The sequence below is a fragment of the Daphnia magna genome, linkage group LG4, assembly GCF_020631705.1.
Source record: "Daphnia magna isolate NIES linkage group LG4, ASM2063170v1.1, whole genome shotgun sequence".
In the NCBI taxonomy this organism is placed as follows: domain Eukaryota; kingdom Metazoa; phylum Arthropoda; class Branchiopoda; order Diplostraca; family Daphniidae; genus Daphnia; species Daphnia magna.
The window spans coordinates 101,450-119,604 of NC_059185.1; the positions used below are offsets into that span (position 1 = coordinate 101,450).

Below are 18,155 nucleotides of genomic sequence, written 5' to 3' on the forward strand. Positions count from 1 at the left end.
TAATAAATGAGGTTAAATCACAACTGTGATGAGAGGACAATTAGTATCTAAACACCTCCTGATCTTCGGCTTCAGCCGTTTCCAGCATCGTGATTGGTTTTATGGGGATAACAAGGAAGTGAACTGGTGCTTGTGGGGTGATGTCGTGGAATGCCAAGCACACATCATCCCTGTAAATGATTTTAGCAGGAATGGAGCCATCAATGATTTTGCTGAATATTGTTGGTGCTAGCACTTTTTTATTGGCTGCCTTTTTTGCTAAATCTACTTCATTATGGCAAAAGCGAAGACTAGGATTCTGAATTGCGCATCGAACCTGAATAAAGGGTACGAATTGGCATCATCAGTGAAAGTAAATTTAATCATTGCTCCTGCATTACCAGTGATAAATGTTGTGTCTTCGAGAACTTTAACGAACGGGAAAACCCGCGAAACATTTTTAGTTGTTGATTACGGCGCGATGTCTGCTACTGTTAGGTTGTTTGCCAGACTTCAAGAGCTGGGTCGCGACCAAAAGCGTACTCCTCAAGCTACTTGTCGTTAATTACTACCATTTATAAGACAGTTTTTTTTATTATCTGCGTAATTTTTCTTATCATATTTATATGTTCATTAGAGAACGGCCTGGCAAGGTTTTTACTGAATGCCTGACACGGAAAGCAGACGAAATATCGGTGGGAAAACATTGTATTCCATCTCTGTGAATTCGGCGTTTATAAACTCGTGATATAATGTTTACTCTCAAACATGTATTTGTTGCAAACTGCCGTTTCTTATCCACAAGAGGCAGTGCAGTACCTAAAAGTTTACATAAAACTGAATCACCGGAAACAGTTGTCGAAAAAAACCAGAAATTGCCCAACAACCAAATGGGCTTTACCGAAGACGGCGGCCTAAAGTTTCACGGTTTCACATACTATCCAAGGTTGTTGCTTTCAAGTCATGTCCAGATGAAGTTATTACGTAATTTTTTCGCTATTTGTAGATTTCCTGGGCAGCAAGATCCCCCTTATGAGCCATCAAAGGTGCTGATGGTTGAGCGGATCCGAACTTTGAAGCACAGACCTTACTGGGAAAAGGATGTTCTCACCAAACTTGGTTTACCGATGGAAGTTAAGGTAAGGACTTGAAATAGTATTGGTTGTAGGATTCAACAATTTGTTCATCTTAATAGAGCTCACAAGCTGTTATTGTTGCCAACACACCCTCCATGTGTGCCCAACTCTGGAAGGTTAAGCATTTGATAAGAGTCACCCCAATTACTTTTCCCCAGGTATTGATGTCATATTTAGATTTTTTCCCCACCATGTAATCACTTTGTGCATTTTCAGGGCCTACCTGAAGATGGTGATGCAGCAGGAGCCCGATTGCAGGACAACGGAGAACTAGTGTTTAACCCCAAATTAAAGAGTGATGCATTAGTAGCCGCCACTCAGTCCAAACCAGAAGATAGACGCGATTATCTTGATACGGACACAGTCAAGAAACATTTACGCCTCAAGTGGCTGATGCCATATTGATTTCGATATGAACGTAATACAAGCACGTTGATAGTTCTATATATCCTAGTCGAATATTTTCCGTATGTTGAAAATGGATACAGACAAAGCCAAACATTCCCGACAATATTATAAGATAATGTGTGTTGAGTTTTCAATGAATATTATTATATAATAAGCGAGTGGGAGGAAAGACTAGCCAAAGAAGAAATACTCTCGCACATGTTTATAAATTGACTATTATGTTTCTGGATAATTTAAGGGGGGGGGGGAATGCAAGGATAACAAACACAAATGTAGAAACCACTTTTTCTTGTCTACTTTTTTTCTTTCTTTTCTTTCCTTTTTTTAGATTTTTTTAGTTTTTTTAGTTTTTTAGTAAAACCCTTGCAGGGATTGATAGTTGATTGATTCCCGAGTCAAATTGGACCCATCAGCCGAATGACGAAAAAGTAGTAAAATAATAGGCAACCACTATGATGGTAACACACAGAAAGACGATTGCTGGTTGATGATAGATGTGTGACAGCACACGATAGGGTAGTAGTCACAGGGTTCTTTGACGCACATACGCTACTCCCCGCTGGATGGCCTCTAACCTTTTTTCAATGTGAGTCATCGATAGTGTCGCCACCTGCCAATTCAACATGATCAGTTGGAACGATTTTTCACTGATCAGTGGAGAAAACAAAGGCTTGTTATTACCTGAGCTTTCGGATTGAGTGGTAAAATGGCCATAAGCCACCACAGCCAAGCCGGTCCATTTGGGAGGGTCATCCAATCGGGTTCAGCATCCGGCATCGTGCCGAAATGACCCAATATCCGTTGGCGAAGATTGGCCGGAGCTGAATTGATCCAATGTTGAGCTTCTTGACGGACACGATCGTGTAGAGTTTTGACGATTTCGACACGAGATGGATCTACTGGCTGATCCACCAGATACTCGACGGTTGCTGTGCAATAGCCATCGAGGACACCGCGACGAAGGACCCGGAACCGTCGGCCACCGACCGTATCGACGACGGATCTTCCATCGGGGAAGAACTCGACATCGTTGACTTCCAACATGGTGCCGAATTCGGCAAATCCTTGCGGTTGATCCTGGACGTAGGAGCACATGCCAAATTGGCGTGAACCGGATTCCATACATCGGCGAATCATGAGCCGATAGCGAGGCTCGAAAACGTGCAACGGACATTTCACCGTGGGATACGCCATCGTGCAGATGAAGATTGGAATCTGTTGAATAAATGAAGTAGATTTCACTTGTATATAACTTATATAACAGGTCGTTTTGCATACATTATGAGACGAGGCCAGCTCTTTCATTTCTTCATCGTGAATGCACGATCTATCGGCGTATTCTTGCGGCAGGTAAGTAGCCATGGCGTAGTCGAGAAACTCCGTCAGGCACTGTTTCCTTTCTGCCAGATAGTTTTCCAATGATGTCTGGCAGAGTGGGCAGGCCGCTTTGTGGTCCATGCATCGATCGAGACAAGTGCGACAAAACGAATGACCGCACGGTGTCGTGACCGGCTGCCACATCAGTCGACAGCACAACGTGCACTCGAAATCGGAGATGTCCACTTTGGCTGGATCTGCTCCTCTCAAGGAAATATTTGGTGTCCATTCTGATTTTATCCAGGGGGAAAAAATTTAAAAGAAAATAAGAATAATAATAAATTACACTTGAGTTTCCATATTTCTCCACGAATAGCAATTCAATAAAAAAAAAATCTAATTTTACTTTGAAGTCTTTCGAGTTCGGATAGGATGCGATCGACCATCTGATGCAATTTGGGATGAATTTCCTGGTGATGGAGCGATAGGGCCATCATCCGTTGCGGTGACTGCCGTAAAACATCGTCGTCCTCTTCTTCTTCCGTTTCGGACGGTAAAATTCGACTGGTAGCTGCTAAGGCGGCCGCAGCCTCCGAAGAACTGGATGAGCTCGAGTCTTCAGTATCACTGGCCAGACCGGCAGCTCCAGCTATGGTACGGTCGCCAATGCGATGACACTTTTGTTTGGCCACCGATGACGTAATACCGTAGAGTGCCTTGAGGTACGCAGGGGAAATGGGAAATCAAACAAGTTTAAATGAGGGGACTTTTTCATTTCAAAAATAACTCTAAAGATACCTTTGCAATATCATCGCGGACGTCGCACATCAACGAGCGTTCCATAGCGGCGCAATGCAACAAGGACAGAAGGGCGTCTTCGTGCCTACCGAGACCTTTAAGTGCCTCAGCTCGACGGTAATAACCCTGAAATTTGCCCAAAATGAAAAAAAAAATAATAATTAAAAACAATAAAACTAAAGAAAAAAAAAATAAATAAATACAACAATGGAACTCTCATAATAAGACTTATGTTTTGTTTTTTTTCTATTTTTGGTTAAGCATTTGCTTTTTACCTTGGGCCAATTTGGTCGCAATCGAATGACCTGATCAGCGTCCTTAAGGGCTTCTTCGAATTTGCCCATTTTCGAGTAACAATGCGACCGGTTGCTCAGCAACGTAAAATCTCCAGGAGCTAAAAGGGGATGCAAGTAAAATTGACACTGTTATATAACCATCGCGTGAGGGAAAATGGAGACCAGTTATGTAACATTCGGCTTTGTGCGAACGGAAAAAAAATTAATAAAATGATTTTACGAGAACCGGCTTTATTTTTTGTGATGTTCTTTCTAAACGAACTGACGTTAACTTTCTTTTTGACATACCTGACTGAGCAGCGAGATGATATTTGTCCAGGGCCTGGTCATACAGTTGGTTGCAAAATGCCTGATTGCCGGCGTTACGTAACTCGACGGCTTTCAGTTCGTCTGCCCACCACTTTTCGACCAAGGTCGAAACGGTGACGTTGGTTCTCAACTGATCCGCATTCAAGGATGGATTATCTGCCCGGCTGCACTTGTAACAGTGATCCAGAGAATTGGTGCATTTGCGACAGAAACTGTGTCCGCACGCCAGGGTCGCCACTTGATGCAAAACTCCGCCGCATTTAGGACAGGAGAGGAAATCGCGTTTGTTCCATTCATTGAAACTCTGCGGTCCAGCAATGACGGTCGATTGGCTCCCATGGCCCGGACGGATCACCCAACTCCTGATGATGGACGATGCTAAATTTCTCGCATCTTTCCATTGGTCTTCACGGTTGCCACCACCACCACCTCCACCTCCGCTCAGACGGATGGACGTGGCCAGTTTGTCCAGTTCTTCTTTCCACGACTCGGCTGGTGATGACGTCACAAAGATGACATCCGTTTGTTGCATTTCGGCTGCATCGACGCTAACTACATCTCTGAGCACTCGTTTGGAAGACGGTTCACTTGTGGACGTCGATCTGGAATGAGGGGCAGACGTAGCCGAAGGCGATGCGTTCAAATCCGGCAATGACGATGAGGAGGAGGCACTCATCTTTTTGGCGTGACGGCTCCTACCGCTGCTGCTGCTGCTGCTGACCTGGAAAAGACGCGAAAAACAACGTCCACGTTTCTTGTTCAGTTTATGATCAACGACGACGTCACTTTGACTGTTGGATTTGCTGTCAACATCGGTGACAGTTGAATCCCTCTGACTTGTCAACATGTTCGCCCAAATGCAACTGAAATCTTGTGCGATTTGAGCTTTAATTTTACTTCGTTAGTACGAAGATGACGACCATCACCTCGTTACGTAACAACACACACACACACACACACATACAACGGGTATGAGGATAACAGAAATGAGACTTTCGTCTCTGCTCCCACACCGACGAATTCAACATGCGCTGAAAGTCCGGGCCAGAAAGCAACACACACACGCACACACAAAAGTTGTGTTATATAAAATAAAGGCCATTGGAACTCCGCCTCTATCCCTGCAGCAAAGCCCGCCACAAGTTACGGTCTCCACTATTGGATGATCTACCCGAAGCTACACTTGCTCTCATTGGTCGTCACGTTCGTCATGCTCACACTATTCTCCCATGTTATATAAAAAAGGACGAAATTTACATTTTTTTTTTTTTTATACAACAAATTTGAAATTGCGAAAAATATCTTCGCCGAATTTCAATGATCTGCTAACACAAGAAGAAAATCAAATTGAATGCGAAAGGTTATTTTCATTGACAACTCTTAATTACTCGCGTTCAATAACGTATTAAAGGGTTTACGCAATGAAAGGATTATGGGTTTCAGCAACACCAACACGAGTTGCCCCCCGCACGAGATTTCTGTGTTTATATAAGACACGGGGCGACTAGTACAAGTTTTCCCGTTATCATTTCGCTATCACGGACGGCGCGTTTATGCACGGAAAAAAGAAAAGGAAGGAACTAAATTAAACCAGGCAGCACTATGTCCAGGGCTCCTTTACCCGTGACGGACTTGCACGTGTCCTTGCGTTCTTTTCCCTTCCTTGACCACCAATCATAGATTTGCATAACACGTTCCTTTTCGACAAATTTGGATAAAATAAAAACGAAAAATGCAAATAACATGGCTTACGTGACTAAACCGAATAGATTAAATCCATCTAGAAACAACAAGAGAACATCGTATGTCTACTGAAAGAGGGGACAAAAAGATCCCTGGATTTCCCAGTGAGAGTTGTAGGTTTTACGTAAGTCATTATTGATCGCCTATTATTATGTAACCTGTCGTGTTCCCAGGAACTGCTCGTATGCCCTGAAAAGAAAACCATATCGAGACACAAAGTTTCTGCAACGTAGTCCAGGACGACCTAAATTCATTGAATCCCCAGTCATTCACGACGTTTTTAGAGACAAATATCACTGCCTCGCCTCTTGTCTCTTTTGGACGAGGAAAGTGAAACTTGAAATGCGTGTTGATGACGAACAGAAGACGGAGAGAAAAGTCCCGGCTTTACCGGACTCGGGCGATGCTTCCATATGTAGTTGCGAACTAAATGCTATCGAGTAACCTTGAAAGTATTTTGGCAGTCAACCACCAAACCCCAAGAAACGTGGCGCCTGTGTAAGTTTACACTTAGTTTTAATGTCAACCTGATTCGTTACGTCATCGTAAAAATGGGAATATTTGGTTTGAGTCTTACACAGACGCGGATTTCATTTTTATCTACGAAAAACGATAGCAGAAACTCGAGATTATTTCAAACTTGTGGGAGACACAAAGGTATGATGTACCGATTACATAACACGTCGTGCGTAGAATAATCGCCCCTTACCAATAACATATGAACTTCACTCACTAGACAGGATTGTTTAAGTACAATAACCCTGTTTTTATGTATAGTTTATGACTTTTAGTGTTATTATACCTTTCTTTTTCTCCTCACAACACGTCTCGAGACACCCCTAGCATCCTCCATTTTGTTGGGTGGAGCTGAATTCCCAAAATATCCCAAGGGTTGTAATCACCTACAAGAAAAAGAAAACAAAAACATAAGCCTTCCATCTACTGCACACGAAAAGTACCAAGCATAGTTAAGTTAGCTTAAAGTATAAACTGTTGACATTCAATAAGATTGCAGAATAGCCTTTCTATTATTGCCCTTTAAGTCTGATTTTCTCATCTTTTGAACCATCAATCAATTGCAGAATTTTTCACACCACAGTTAGTTTCAATACTTACAAATCTTACTCCAACATGCAATTAACACTATGCACAAAAACAATTGGCCGTCCTGAAAGAATACAAATTATATTTGGTTATCTGGTGATAACCATATGTATATTAATATATCAGAAAACATGTTTTATTTATGTCATTTTTACGTTTCAAATATTCTGCGTTAGAAAGCAGGTTCACAACATGTCTTCAAGTGCGGTGCAAGAAGCCTCGTCTAGTCGTCTGGTACAAAAAGTAATATCTGCATTCCATGGACAATAAGGGTGAAGAGTCTAACAAGATTGCGAAATGTTGGGTAACTTGACTTTCGGTGCAACCCTAATATTTGATTTATTCCTTAACCTTCTGATGTTTCTAGTGACCTTCATGATGTAATCTCCACGCCTTGTTGTGATTCTGTTTCGGTTATCACGTTTTTTGTTGTTTTCTTACAAAGTAATCTCAGAATACCTCAACGTATAACTAAAAGATGGCGTTGTTTTGGCGCCAAATAAAACAATTGTAAATTAAGAAAAACTGTATTCATAGATTACTTTGTAGTCTGTGGTAATATTCCAAACTTGGGGAAGAAAAAAACTGGAATTCAAACTGAACAATGACATCTCAGCCAACACAACAAGAAACACATAAAACCGATGAAACTAAAAAACCAAACACAAATATTCAATACAGTCAGTTAAGCCAGTGCTCATTAATCACTGAATGTGCTCAGTTCGGAAACAGAATCATTGCTGAACGGAGAAAAGGGTTGTTCAATTAGGACGGAATCTTCTGTTGTAGGTGGACCGAAAAGAAATTTGACCAAATTCGTCAAACTGCTCCTGTTTCTTTTCCAAAAGACGAGCTTGGAGGCAAAGCAAACGAAGTGAACCGCTATCGGGATTTATCTCCAATCGAATACGACCCCATTCTGCATTAACATCGAAAAACGGTTCCTCTTCATCACCAACCACTTCTTCACACGGAATCATAGCACACGAACTTTCAACCAACTACACAAAAAAAAATATATATACTAAAACTGGTAAGAACACATATGTTTAAAGTGAAAAATGCAAACAGTTACTGTATTTGAGATGACGATTTTCTGGATTTGATGAGGGTAAACTGATTTGAGACGTTTGCAGAGTGGCAGAAATTCGTCTAAAGCTTCACGGTGACGTTTTAGTCGATTCAATTTTTCATTAGCAAACAGGGGAACTTCAATAGCTTCTGATTTGACTGAGATCAAACGAAAACGATCATAATGTCTGTTAAGTTTCTTGACCACGAGGTCGTCTAAAATCGGATCTGTCATATAAATAACCTCCAGCCCCGCATTTAGGAAACGACTGACAAATGGAGATCGTGAAAGCTGTTGAGGGCTTCTTCCAACCATGTAATAGATGTCCTGTTGTCCATTCCCCATCCGACGAATGTATTCACGAATGGTTAGACATCTGTTGGCTAGAAGTATGAAATCGAATGTGATCAGCAAGTCGAAGTGTTGACTGTTTGTCTTCAGTTAGCAAAATCTTTTTCTTAAGTTCGACAGCTGAACGAATAGATGCAGCTGCTGGGCCACGTTCAGGACTGTCATCAACAGTGTCTTCGGTTGTCACTAGTAGCTGAGGCTTGGGGTAGCACAGGATCGATTTGTTTTTCTGCTGCCTCTGGCATCCCCATTATATTTCTACAAAAGTGAAAATGAAAACAATTCTAGCACACAAGGGCAATACACCGTCATTAAAACAAGGCAAAATATTATACCATTGATAAAAACAGTTGATGAACTAATATAATTTTAGGGAACTTGGATTTACCTGTAAATCTGAATAAACAGAGGGTTTAGGTTGGCTCAAAGAAATAAGCTTTATGATGAAAGAACTCAACCCCAGGTTTTTCTTCAGTAAAGGTCAGACACTCTATGCACTGAAATGGAAATGATAGTCAAGAGGAAACTTTCAGGTGGACTAAATTATTCAAATGTGGTTTTAAATTCCCAAGGGACTATTTGGAGGAAAGGCAACGAAAACAATACATTGCCAGACTTACGGAAATTAAAAGCGTTCATTTACATATGATTCTTTTTTGTTCCCTCTTCCTCCATAAAAGAACAAACAAAACGACGGTGATAAACTTTAAATCTATTCATAAACGAGGATGGCAAACATAGCAAAAAACACAGAAAAAAGCTTAATAAAACGTTAAACATTAATTTGCTGTACATACGGCTCCGTAACGGATTGCCCAGATCGTTTTTGTTAATTTTCTTTTTCTAGTGTAAAATTTGAAATAATTGGAATAAATTTTTCCTATACATCACGACATAGATTCGATATAAACATCATCCATCATATCGATTGAGTTTTTCCACGATGGAGTTTCCGTGGACAACAAATACGAAGACAGTTATTTCAGAAATATAAATCGCACCAGCACTAACGACAACGAGTATTGGAGAAAATGGGAACTTTCTTTTTTTTTGCCCCCGTACATTTCGTGGAAGAGAACGGGAGCCAGTGAGTTTAAAGTAAATGCAGTGGGTATATCCCATCCCCGTTCTGTTAGAAGGAAGAAAAATTTTGTTTATGAAAGACCTAGACGAGCCAAAGTCATCCGCTTGCGAAGTCGAATCATTTCCCAGTAAATGTCATCGAGGGACGATTTGACTAGGCCTAGCTGGATGTATCGCAGGTAAGTGAGAATGTCACAAACGGCAGTAATCTATTAAAAATATAATTTGGTTTAATGGGAAGACACAAAGAAGTTGAAAGTGATAGGAAATTGTGACTCACTCGGTTACGACACAACGAAGATATAGTGTACCACTGATCCTCGAGTCCGTCACCCAATTTGATGCGGTAACGACACGGACGTTGAGTTTCCAGCAAAGCGCATATCCTACAAAATGAGATCCGAATACAACTTAAGTTTAATTGAATTCCGATAATTTGTCGGTTAAAGAAATCAAAACACGTTGGAATGGCGTTAGTTTCAATTGATTGTAACCGACGTACGTGGATTGTGTTGCAAACTCTTCGATGAAGATGACGTTGTCTCGAACGGCACGCCTGACACGGGCAGCCAAATCACGTTGAGGGAAATCCAAGCACCGATCGGCATCTTCTTCAAAGAGTCTCTGCATTAATGGGCTACTTTCCTGTTCCAGACTTGGATTTTTGCGCCAATTTTCCAGTTCGTCGTAGAGAACAGGGTCCACTTCACCGCACCCATCACCGTCAGGAGTTCCCGCTAGATGGCTCCCACTACCATTGACGCAACAAGCATCGGCTGCTGTAGCAGTTGCGGGACGTGCTGGATTCTCAGGACTGGATGATAACGGACTGTTCAAATCTGCACCTCCCTGGATGTGGTGATATTTCATGTCACAATCTGAAGTTCCTCTTCGATGTCGAGTAAACATTTTCAATCCTCCTCCACTGCTTTTATGGCTAAAACCATTGCCAATAGATGGCGGTGTATTGTTGACATGGATATTCCCCGAAGACAGAGAACCGGACAATTGCGGATGAAGATGGGCATTCGGCTGGCTGGGAGTAGATGTCAAAACAAGCGTTTTCAAGGCTTCTACTTCAGCACTCAGCACTTCCACTTGCATCCGAGCTTCTTTTAAAGCTTTTTCGGATGCTGCTGCTTTCACGTTGGCTGCATTCACCATCACGTGCGCCTCCTATAACGACAACAGACAACTGAATGAGCATCGACATTTGCTAAACATCAATAGATAAAAACTGAGTTCGAACCAATTCAATTCTGTTGGTAAACTGATCAATTTCAAATTCAAGATCTTGAATACTTTTGGCGAAACCACGAGCCATGATTCACTCAAAAAATTTGAAGTTTTACACTATTCACCGACACAGATCAGAAAACAAAGACTCACAACAGCTGGAATGTATTGGATAAGGCTGTTGTTCTAATCAGTTGTGTAACGTAGAACATTTAAGTTAAAAATGAGGAGAAAGAGAGAGAGACCGGATGAAGGCCAAAAATATTTCTTATCGCTCTATGTGTGTGGTGTGTGTGTGGCTCACACACACGGCCACCACCAACCATACCAGTCTCTCCCAAAGATAAAACTGAGAGTTTTCCGTTTTATTTTTATTCCTTTTTTTTTTTTTTTTTTTTTTAACCGAAAGAGTATAGAGAGGAGGAGGAGAGAAACATCATGGCGGTAGGCGGTGAATGCGCTTGCGCCATTGGTCATCACCTGAAAAAGACTGGCGGTGAGTTCGCGGACTTCATTTTCGACGTCATCTCGGATCTGAGCCAAACGTCCGCATTCCGCTCGACTTTGTTCCAGTTCTAAACGTGTTTTTTCAAGTCGTTGTTCCAGGTCGATATCTCTCACCAATTCGACCTACAAAACAGAGATAAATTCATTTCTATTTGACACGAACTTTACCAATTCAGTTTGAAGAACAAGGTTCATTTTGAGGACAGGGCTAATTGGAATTCCTTCAGACTTTGGAATTTTTACGACAATTTCTCTTTGGTCAGAAGAATAATGGATTGGATAATTACCGAATGGTTAGGTATTTTACTGTTGGCCGTGGGCGACGAACATATGGAAAGTGGCGAATAGATCGGCATAGGGGAAGAAGAAGCTGAAGATGTGAGCTCCTCTTCGGCCGTCTGGCTGAGGCCATGGTTACTGCAAGTGCTAGCGGCGCTAGCAGTGGAGCTCGTGGAACTTTCACGGCTGTGACTTGGGACGTGATGGACACTCACGACAGCTGCGGAATCGCGGGATGGCAAGGGATCCGGTTGGGCCATTATGTCCGTCAATCCCATCGTTAGTAAAATACCTGATGTGGTATTTGCTATTAAATAAAAATCATCATTAAGAATTGCATGAGTTAAAAACAAGAGAATCTTAAAACTAGAGTTGTTGAAAGACGTTACTAGATGGCAGTTCTTTTTTAAATATCTTCCCACTAGATGGTGTTCTACATGTAAACAATTAAAAAAAATAAATACTTTAGTGAAAAAACGAAGGAAATGAAAACAAAGACACGAAACAATTGTGAAAGCAGCCGGAAAAGCCGCAAGCGGCCCACTTATTATTAAGACCGGAGGACAAACCTTCTATTCTTCCCTCTCCATTCGGCTTGAAACCAGGTCTGAATAGAGTGCTACCATTTAAAACACGAGTTTCCTGCTGCTACGATTTCCCTTCACATAGAAAACAATTTTCCAACAGAATGTTGATGTTAACCAATTGGAGGAGAACAAAATAGAAAGTTTAAAAGTCTTTACAACCTCCTGGTGGAGAAAGCTACTCTCCATGGTACGCAACAACTTGCAATTTATTTACAATAAGTAGGCTCCATCTTTCTCTCTCTTTGGCCCAGTGGTATTTCATCCGCGAAAATAAGGGGAAAAAAGAAAGGGGAGAACGGATTTGCCACATTGAAACGGAGAGACCAGGCCAGTCAAAACGGGGAAAGGAGGGCGTCTCATTTATTGCATTGACCCTTTTCCCGAATTCCACGAGATAAATCGACATTCTTTTCAAACCACAAATAAAACAGGTTGATCTGGCTCTTCGTGACTACAATATAGGAAAATGACGAAACTGAGAAGACAACGAAGTGGGGATGGCCTCAAAGGACAAATTTAGTGAACGACTGGCCTTGATTTCATAGGGCGCGTGAATCTCAAGGACTGCAAGGATCGATAATTTAAACATTGACGTCCTTGGGATTTTGACCATGACATATCCCTGTCGTAGACGAACGAAAAAAGAACTTGCAAGTTGTTGCCAAAAACATTTGGCACGACACCATCTCCTTAATGTTTACTTGTACGGTTTTCTTTTTGCAAAGGTTTCAAGGCCTTTTAAAGATAAAAAGAAACCCACGAGCTGTTTACGCCCATCTTCTTCTAGTTCCACCGAAAAGTCAACGACCACTGAAAAAGCCAAGACTCCCCCTCGAGGCTTTCGTGGTGCAAAAAAGATCATCCTGAGTGCAAAGTAATATGATAACTTGTTTTGGCCAGCAACAGAGATCAACTACACCAAAATTCCCTTTTGATTGGACATCTCGATATAAGCCCCACCAGTTTAAAGGTTACATGTATTGAGGCCAATAGCAAGAAAGACTAAAACATTAGGTTGTAGTGATCTCTTTAAAGATTAAACTTACCAAAAGAAATCAGCCTTTTATCACTTGCTTGTAAAAAGTTGTTCTTCGATAGCAGCTAAATAAACACTACCAGAATGCAGTAGTATCCAGGCGAAACTATTCACTTTTCAATAAGCACAGCGACAATTCTTTGGAGATGATCGCTTTTGCCCTAAAATAGCCTCTGCTGCTGGACACGGACTGATGATCGTATTGATGATGGATAACACAAACCCACATGTGAATCTATGTCTCACAGCTGTCAGTTGAACAACTTTTTTAGAAACAACACAACGACCCTACTTTACACTAGCACTCAACATACAAAAGACTGGTATACAACTACTTCTGAAGACGCCCAATACCAGACGGGAGATTCGCTGAGTAGAGCTGCGTGATTAGTATGACAGAAACCCAATGGGGGTAAAAACACGCAGAGCCGAGACGGAACTGAAAATGAATCAACCTCTAAGCTACAGCGTCACCTCGGCAACTGCGCAGTCTCTAACGAGTAACTTTACTACCCTTTTTTTTCCTTGCGTCATATGGCCTCCCTTTATTACTTCAAGTGTTATTATGGATTACCAACAGATGGCCAAAGATAGCAGACGAAACATAAAAAATGACAAAATACTGTTGACACAATCGATGGAATGCCGGGAAGAAAAAACAGGATTTGTATTTCTTAACCCAACAATTTACAGAACTCTGCAGATATCCGTAAACGGAACTTGAGTCGCACAAAGAAAACTTTTTCCTAGTCTTCCAGGAAAAAGTAATTGCCCGATCTCTTCTGCTCCACGTCCTATAAAATTTTCAAAAAGGAGAAAAAAACATTTTGAATTTAAGGTTGGTTATTAAAAGATACTGAAAACAAACCTTGACGGAGTTCTCTTTATTAATTCGTGGCCGGTAGTTGTTGGGATCTCGGCGGAAAGTAATGGCCAAGAGCTCAAGAAAGCGGTTCATGCCAGGCAAAAGGGCTTGAGGAGCGTTGGCTACCGACTCGATCGAAGGTTGGCCTTCAAAAACGATGACACGGTCAGCCAAGTAAGTGGCCATGATGAAATCGTGTTCTACGACGAAAGCAGTTTTCTTGGCGTGAAGAACGAACCTTATTTTAAAAAATACGTTTTATCGAAAAGCCCTCAAAAGCAAAATGAATCTATTCCGCTCAAACCTCTTGATGACTTTGGCTGCTACTAAACGTTGCTCGGAATCCAGATAGGCGGACGGTTCGTCGATGAGGTAAACATCGGCCGCTTTGCCCAAACACAAAACAATGGCCAAACGTTGAAGTTCACCACCAGACAAGTTTTGCACCTCCTGATCTATAATGTCGTCGATTCTCAACGGCTTCATCACATCGGCCACGAACTATTAAGAATAAAATGTTATGTATGAAAACAGAAGATGTGTTTGTGAGATACTCGCGAGGAATCTGAATTGATCAAAAATACCTGAGGATGAGTGTAGGCATCACGAACTTTGTCATGGAGCAGAACGCGGACAGTGCTTTGCGATTTGGGGCTGATTTTTTGCGGCTTGTAACTAATGTTGAGCGACGGAATTTCTCCTGAACCCACATCGGGGGTCAATGATCCTGCCATCAACCGAATCAAGGTCGTCTTTCCTGTACGGTTTAATATTTAGAAGGAATTCAACAATGGTTCATTACAAAACATCTATCACCTGTTCCATTTTCGCCGAGAAGAACGATAATTTCAGCATCAGTGAAGGAGCCACTGTTGACGTTGAGTTTGAAATCGCCAAGGGTTTTCGACATGTTTGGATATTCGTAATGATGGAGACGTTTGACTTCTTCCTCGGTTGCTGATTCGGCAACACGGAACACGAGCGATTCCTCACGGAAACGTAAATTTTCCGTGGGCACATAACCATCTAGGAAAATGTTAATGCCTTCACGGACAGAGAATGGAACCGTCACCACGCCATAGACACCCGGAATTCCATACAGGCAGCAAATGAAGTCTGACAAATAGTCCAGAACTGACAGGTCGTGTTCGACAACGACGATATATTTGGTCGGGTGCAGAAGGGAACGTAAAGCCTTGGCGGCGTTTAGACGCTGCTTGACGTCCAAGTAACTTGACGGTTCGTCGAACATGTAAACATGCGCATTTTGGATGCATACAGTCGCACAGGCGAAACGCTGCAGTTCTCCACCAGATAAATTTTCAATATTTCTTTCGGTCAAGTGGCCCAGATCTGTGAAATCACATTTCAATCATCGGAACACCGTTATAACTAAGCCACTTAATGAAAAATATCGATTCTATTATTTCTTTACCCAAAATACGAATCATTTCTGATTCGTTTCCGCTTTCAGCTTTGCGCTTAATCATTTCACCGACACTTCCTTTAACAGCTTTAGGAATTTGGTCCACGTATTGCGGCTTGATCACCGTCTTTAAATCGTCTTCCAATACTTTGGTAAAGTAGTTCTGGAGCTCGGAGCCACGGAAATATGTAAGAATCTCCGACCATTCTGGTGGATCCTATCTCAATGGTAATAAATCATGAACAAAAAAGATCAGCAAAGCTTCTCCCAAATGAAATTCACCTTAAATCGACCTAAATTTGGTTTCAGCTTTCCAGCCAATATCTTCAGAGCAGTAGATTTTCCTATACCATTAGTGCCAACCAGACCAAGTACTTCACCTGTTAAATATTCAGACAAATACCATATATTCAGAAAAAATGCTAAATTTGAATTAAGGGCATGGATTCCTAACCAGCTCGGGGAGTTGGGAGCCTGTGGAGTTTGAAAGAGTTCTGGGAGTAGCGGTGAGTCACTTGGGAATCCAAGTTACTAGGCAAGTTGATGATAGTGATTGCTTCAAATGGACATTTCTGCATTAAAATCCAGCTTACTAACTGTTGCTTTTTTTGTATGGTAAATCAATTACCTTAACACAAATACCACAACCAATGCAGAGGGTTTCAGAAATTACAGCAATCCTGTCAGTTGGTGCTACTTCAATACAAAGTTTTCCCATCCGAACAACTGGACAGGATTTTTTGCATTCCTGGCGACAGCGCTTAGGCTTGCATTTATCTGCATTGATAATGGCTATCCTAGTAAGCTTGTCCGTTTCTTCAAAAGCTTTTCTCCGGGCTGCTGCCATTTTCTTGGATTTCTACACATAAAAAGGAAAGAAAAAACAGTAAAATATTTAGTGGGTGATGTGGAGTTCTACTTTCTTCAACAGCTTGCAGGGATACACATGAACTCACGTGTCACTGTCACGGGTTTAAAACCTGACAGTGGCTACACAGGAATACGCAAAAACATAAGTTATGTAGACATAAATTTATGATTGTAGTTTTAACAGAATCAATGTAAAATTTACTTATTTTGGCCAAAATTGAAATCAGAAAAATAAGGCCACGTCCAAGGACCTAATAAGCCAGAGGACCGGGAAAGTGTTCCGCACACTCTATTCAACACATTTCCCAAAAGGGAAGCAGTAAAAGATTGTACGGAACAAGGAATAAGGCGGGCATCCGGCATGGTATTTAAAATATTTCGAATGAGAGGTTTACGTACCACATTTTGTTCAAATTACTAGTTAATTTTTATTCACCATGTATGATTAGAGTATTTATCAGTTTAGCATCATTATTTAGTTTCCTTCACACAATTTCATGATATACAACTCTAACATTTTTTGTAATAACTAATAAGATAGCCTATTCTACAAAGAAAATATTGGCAGGAGACTCGCGCTTTTGAGAAATCACTTAAACTGCTAAAAGTCTTTTCAAGAATATAGTCTGCATATCTAAAAAAACCGCCATTTACAGAATAGCAGTAAGCCTAAAACAGGCATTCCCAAATACCGAGATTAACATTATACATATCGTCAGTAGTCGATAGCATCTAGCTAGGGATCGGCTCCGATTACCCGACAACCAGCTTACTACCGGAATGCACTGGCACTAAGCTGAAAAAAGGCTGAAAAAACCATATTTTAGTGTCGCGCCAGTACCTTCCGGTGGTAAGGCGGGTCTCAGGTAATCGGAGCCGATCCCTACATCTAGCATGCTATCCCCTGAGGTAAATTGGGTTTGGCAACCATAACCACTGTCCGTTGAGGCCCAGTGCATAAACCAACTTTACGATAGCATACACACTCCAAAGAATGTCGCATTGCAGCGCTCCGACATGGTGCTCGGGTCCACAAGAAAATTTCTCGTCTTTAAGACTTGCAAGTTCTTCATTGGCGACAACAACTACTGCAACAATGTGTTGAACACGATTAATCAATCGCATTATTGATCTTTACATAGGAATCTGGCTAAATCAAACCATATTTTTCAAGGTTGAATGTTATATACTTCTCTTATCACCGAATTGTTTTCTCTAGAGGAAGATTCTCATGCCAGAGTCATGGAACCCTTATTTCGTCAGTTGATCTGGCAATATCCGAGCAAAGATTCGTGTTCCCTTGCTTACGAGAAAGCTATTTATTTTGTTTGTATCAACACAGTTTTAATAAACTTAATAATCTTGAAATGAAAAATGTTGGAGATCGCCTCGCGAGATTTTTAGACGTTTCCATCTCGTTCTTACAGAAGTATTTTCGAATTACATACGTCGCTACGAAGCCGAAAGAAGTTACATCTTTCTTTTTAAAAATGTTCGTTTTTATAAACTGGTGGCAGTTGTAAAACATACAACGTTATACTTCTGAATGGAAGCGATAATCACATGGGATGACAACTGATTACAGACGCTTACAACCCATTCTTGATTCTCCAAGGGTGCAATCAATGATGGTGTCATTTTGGAAATGCAATTATTCCTTTGCAACGCATTTTGTTTTAAACGCATTGATAATAAATTTTAGTAAAAATGTAGAACGAATAATACACAAAACAGCTAATCAATAGATAAACAC

The 18,155-nt window shown here is 41.3% G+C and overlaps 4 protein-coding genes and 2 long non-coding RNA genes across 14 annotated transcripts; 3 read left to right on the top strand and 3 right to left on the bottom strand.

Annotated features, from left to right (window-relative positions):
- The first annotated feature begins 13 nt into the window (after positions 1 to 13).
- Positions 14 to 1,559, top strand: LOC116921844. The gene is made up of 5 exons (XM_032928214.2): positions 14 to 221; positions 835 to 925; positions 986 to 1,118; positions 1,175 to 1,273; positions 1,332 to 1,559. The coding sequence occupies exons 1-5, from the start codon at positions 29 to 31 to the stop codon at positions 1,518 to 1,520; spliced, it is 705 nt and encodes a 234-aa protein (XP_032784105.2). The 5' UTR covers positions 14 to 28; the 3' UTR covers positions 1,521 to 1,559.
- On the bottom strand, positions 1,552 to 7,371 carry LOC116921803 (LON peptidase N-terminal domain and RING finger protein 1). 5 transcript variants are annotated; one of them, XM_032928142.2, is made up of 10 exons: positions 7,246 to 7,371; positions 7,103 to 7,154; positions 6,789 to 6,888; positions 4,223 to 4,964; positions 3,914 to 4,032; positions 3,639 to 3,764; positions 3,247 to 3,556; positions 2,802 to 3,130; positions 2,205 to 2,738; positions 1,552 to 2,133 (listed from the first exon to the last, which is right to left on the bottom strand). In XM_032928142.2, the coding sequence occupies exons 3-10, from the start codon at positions 6,837 to 6,839 to the stop codon at positions 2,047 to 2,049; spliced, it is 2,298 nt and encodes a 765-aa protein (XP_032784033.2). In that variant the 5' UTR covers positions 6,840 to 6,888; positions 7,103 to 7,154; positions 7,246 to 7,371; the 3' UTR covers positions 1,552 to 2,046. The 5 variants fall into 5 exon arrangements, with proteins under 5 accessions (XP_032784033.2, XP_045029118.1, XP_045029120.1 ...); XM_045173183.1 differs by having other exon boundaries at positions 7,103 to 7,183; XM_045173185.1 differs by lacking the exon at positions 7,103 to 7,154.
- LOC123471579 lies at positions 5,696 to 7,609 on the top strand. 2 transcript variants are annotated; one of them, XR_006646370.1, is made up of 4 exons: positions 5,696 to 6,099; positions 6,160 to 6,643; positions 7,267 to 7,394; positions 7,458 to 7,609. It is a non-coding gene; the product is annotated as an uncharacterized LOC123471579 (long non-coding RNA). The 2 variants fall into 2 exon arrangements; XR_006646369.1 differs by having other exon boundaries at positions 5,838 to 6,643.
- A 1,596-nt stretch (positions 7,610 to 9,205) lies between these two features.
- LOC116921822 (guanine nucleotide exchange factor for Rab-3A) lies at positions 9,206 to 12,028 on the bottom strand. Its single transcript, XM_045173196.1, has 6 exons — positions 12,008 to 12,028; positions 11,627 to 11,925; positions 11,313 to 11,462; positions 10,099 to 10,772; positions 9,877 to 9,982; positions 9,206 to 9,805 (listed from the first exon to the last, which is right to left on the bottom strand). Exons 2-6 carry the CDS (start codon positions 11,894 to 11,896, stop codon positions 9,668 to 9,670), a joined length of 1,338 nt encoding a protein of 445 aa, XP_045029131.1. The 5' UTR covers positions 11,897 to 11,925; positions 12,008 to 12,028; the 3' UTR covers positions 9,206 to 9,667.
- Positions 11,920 to 14,255, top strand: LOC123471581. Its single transcript, XR_006646372.1, has 3 exons — positions 11,920 to 12,392; positions 12,457 to 13,741; positions 13,822 to 14,255. It is a non-coding gene; the product is annotated as an uncharacterized LOC123471581 (long non-coding RNA).
- On the bottom strand, positions 13,885 to 17,867 carry LOC116921814 (protein Pixie). 4 transcript variants are annotated; one of them, XM_045173189.1, is made up of 10 exons: positions 17,851 to 17,867; positions 16,161 to 16,391; positions 15,987 to 16,104; positions 15,815 to 15,912; positions 15,542 to 15,749; positions 14,923 to 15,459; positions 14,691 to 14,863; positions 14,411 to 14,607; positions 14,110 to 14,344; positions 13,885 to 14,035 (listed from the first exon to the last, which is right to left on the bottom strand). In XM_045173189.1, exons 2-10 carry the CDS (start codon positions 16,377 to 16,379, stop codon positions 13,988 to 13,990), a joined length of 1,833 nt encoding a protein of 610 aa, XP_045029124.1. In that variant the 5' UTR covers positions 16,380 to 16,391; positions 17,851 to 17,867; the 3' UTR covers positions 13,885 to 13,987. The 4 variants fall into 4 exon arrangements, with proteins under 4 accessions (XP_045029124.1, XP_045029123.1, XP_032784049.2 ...); XM_045173188.1 differs by lacking the exon at positions 17,851 to 17,867 and adding an exon at positions 17,593 to 17,749; XM_032928158.2 differs by lacking the exon at positions 17,851 to 17,867 and adding an exon at positions 17,389 to 17,436.
- Between the last annotated feature and the right edge of the window lie 288 nt (positions 17,868 to 18,155).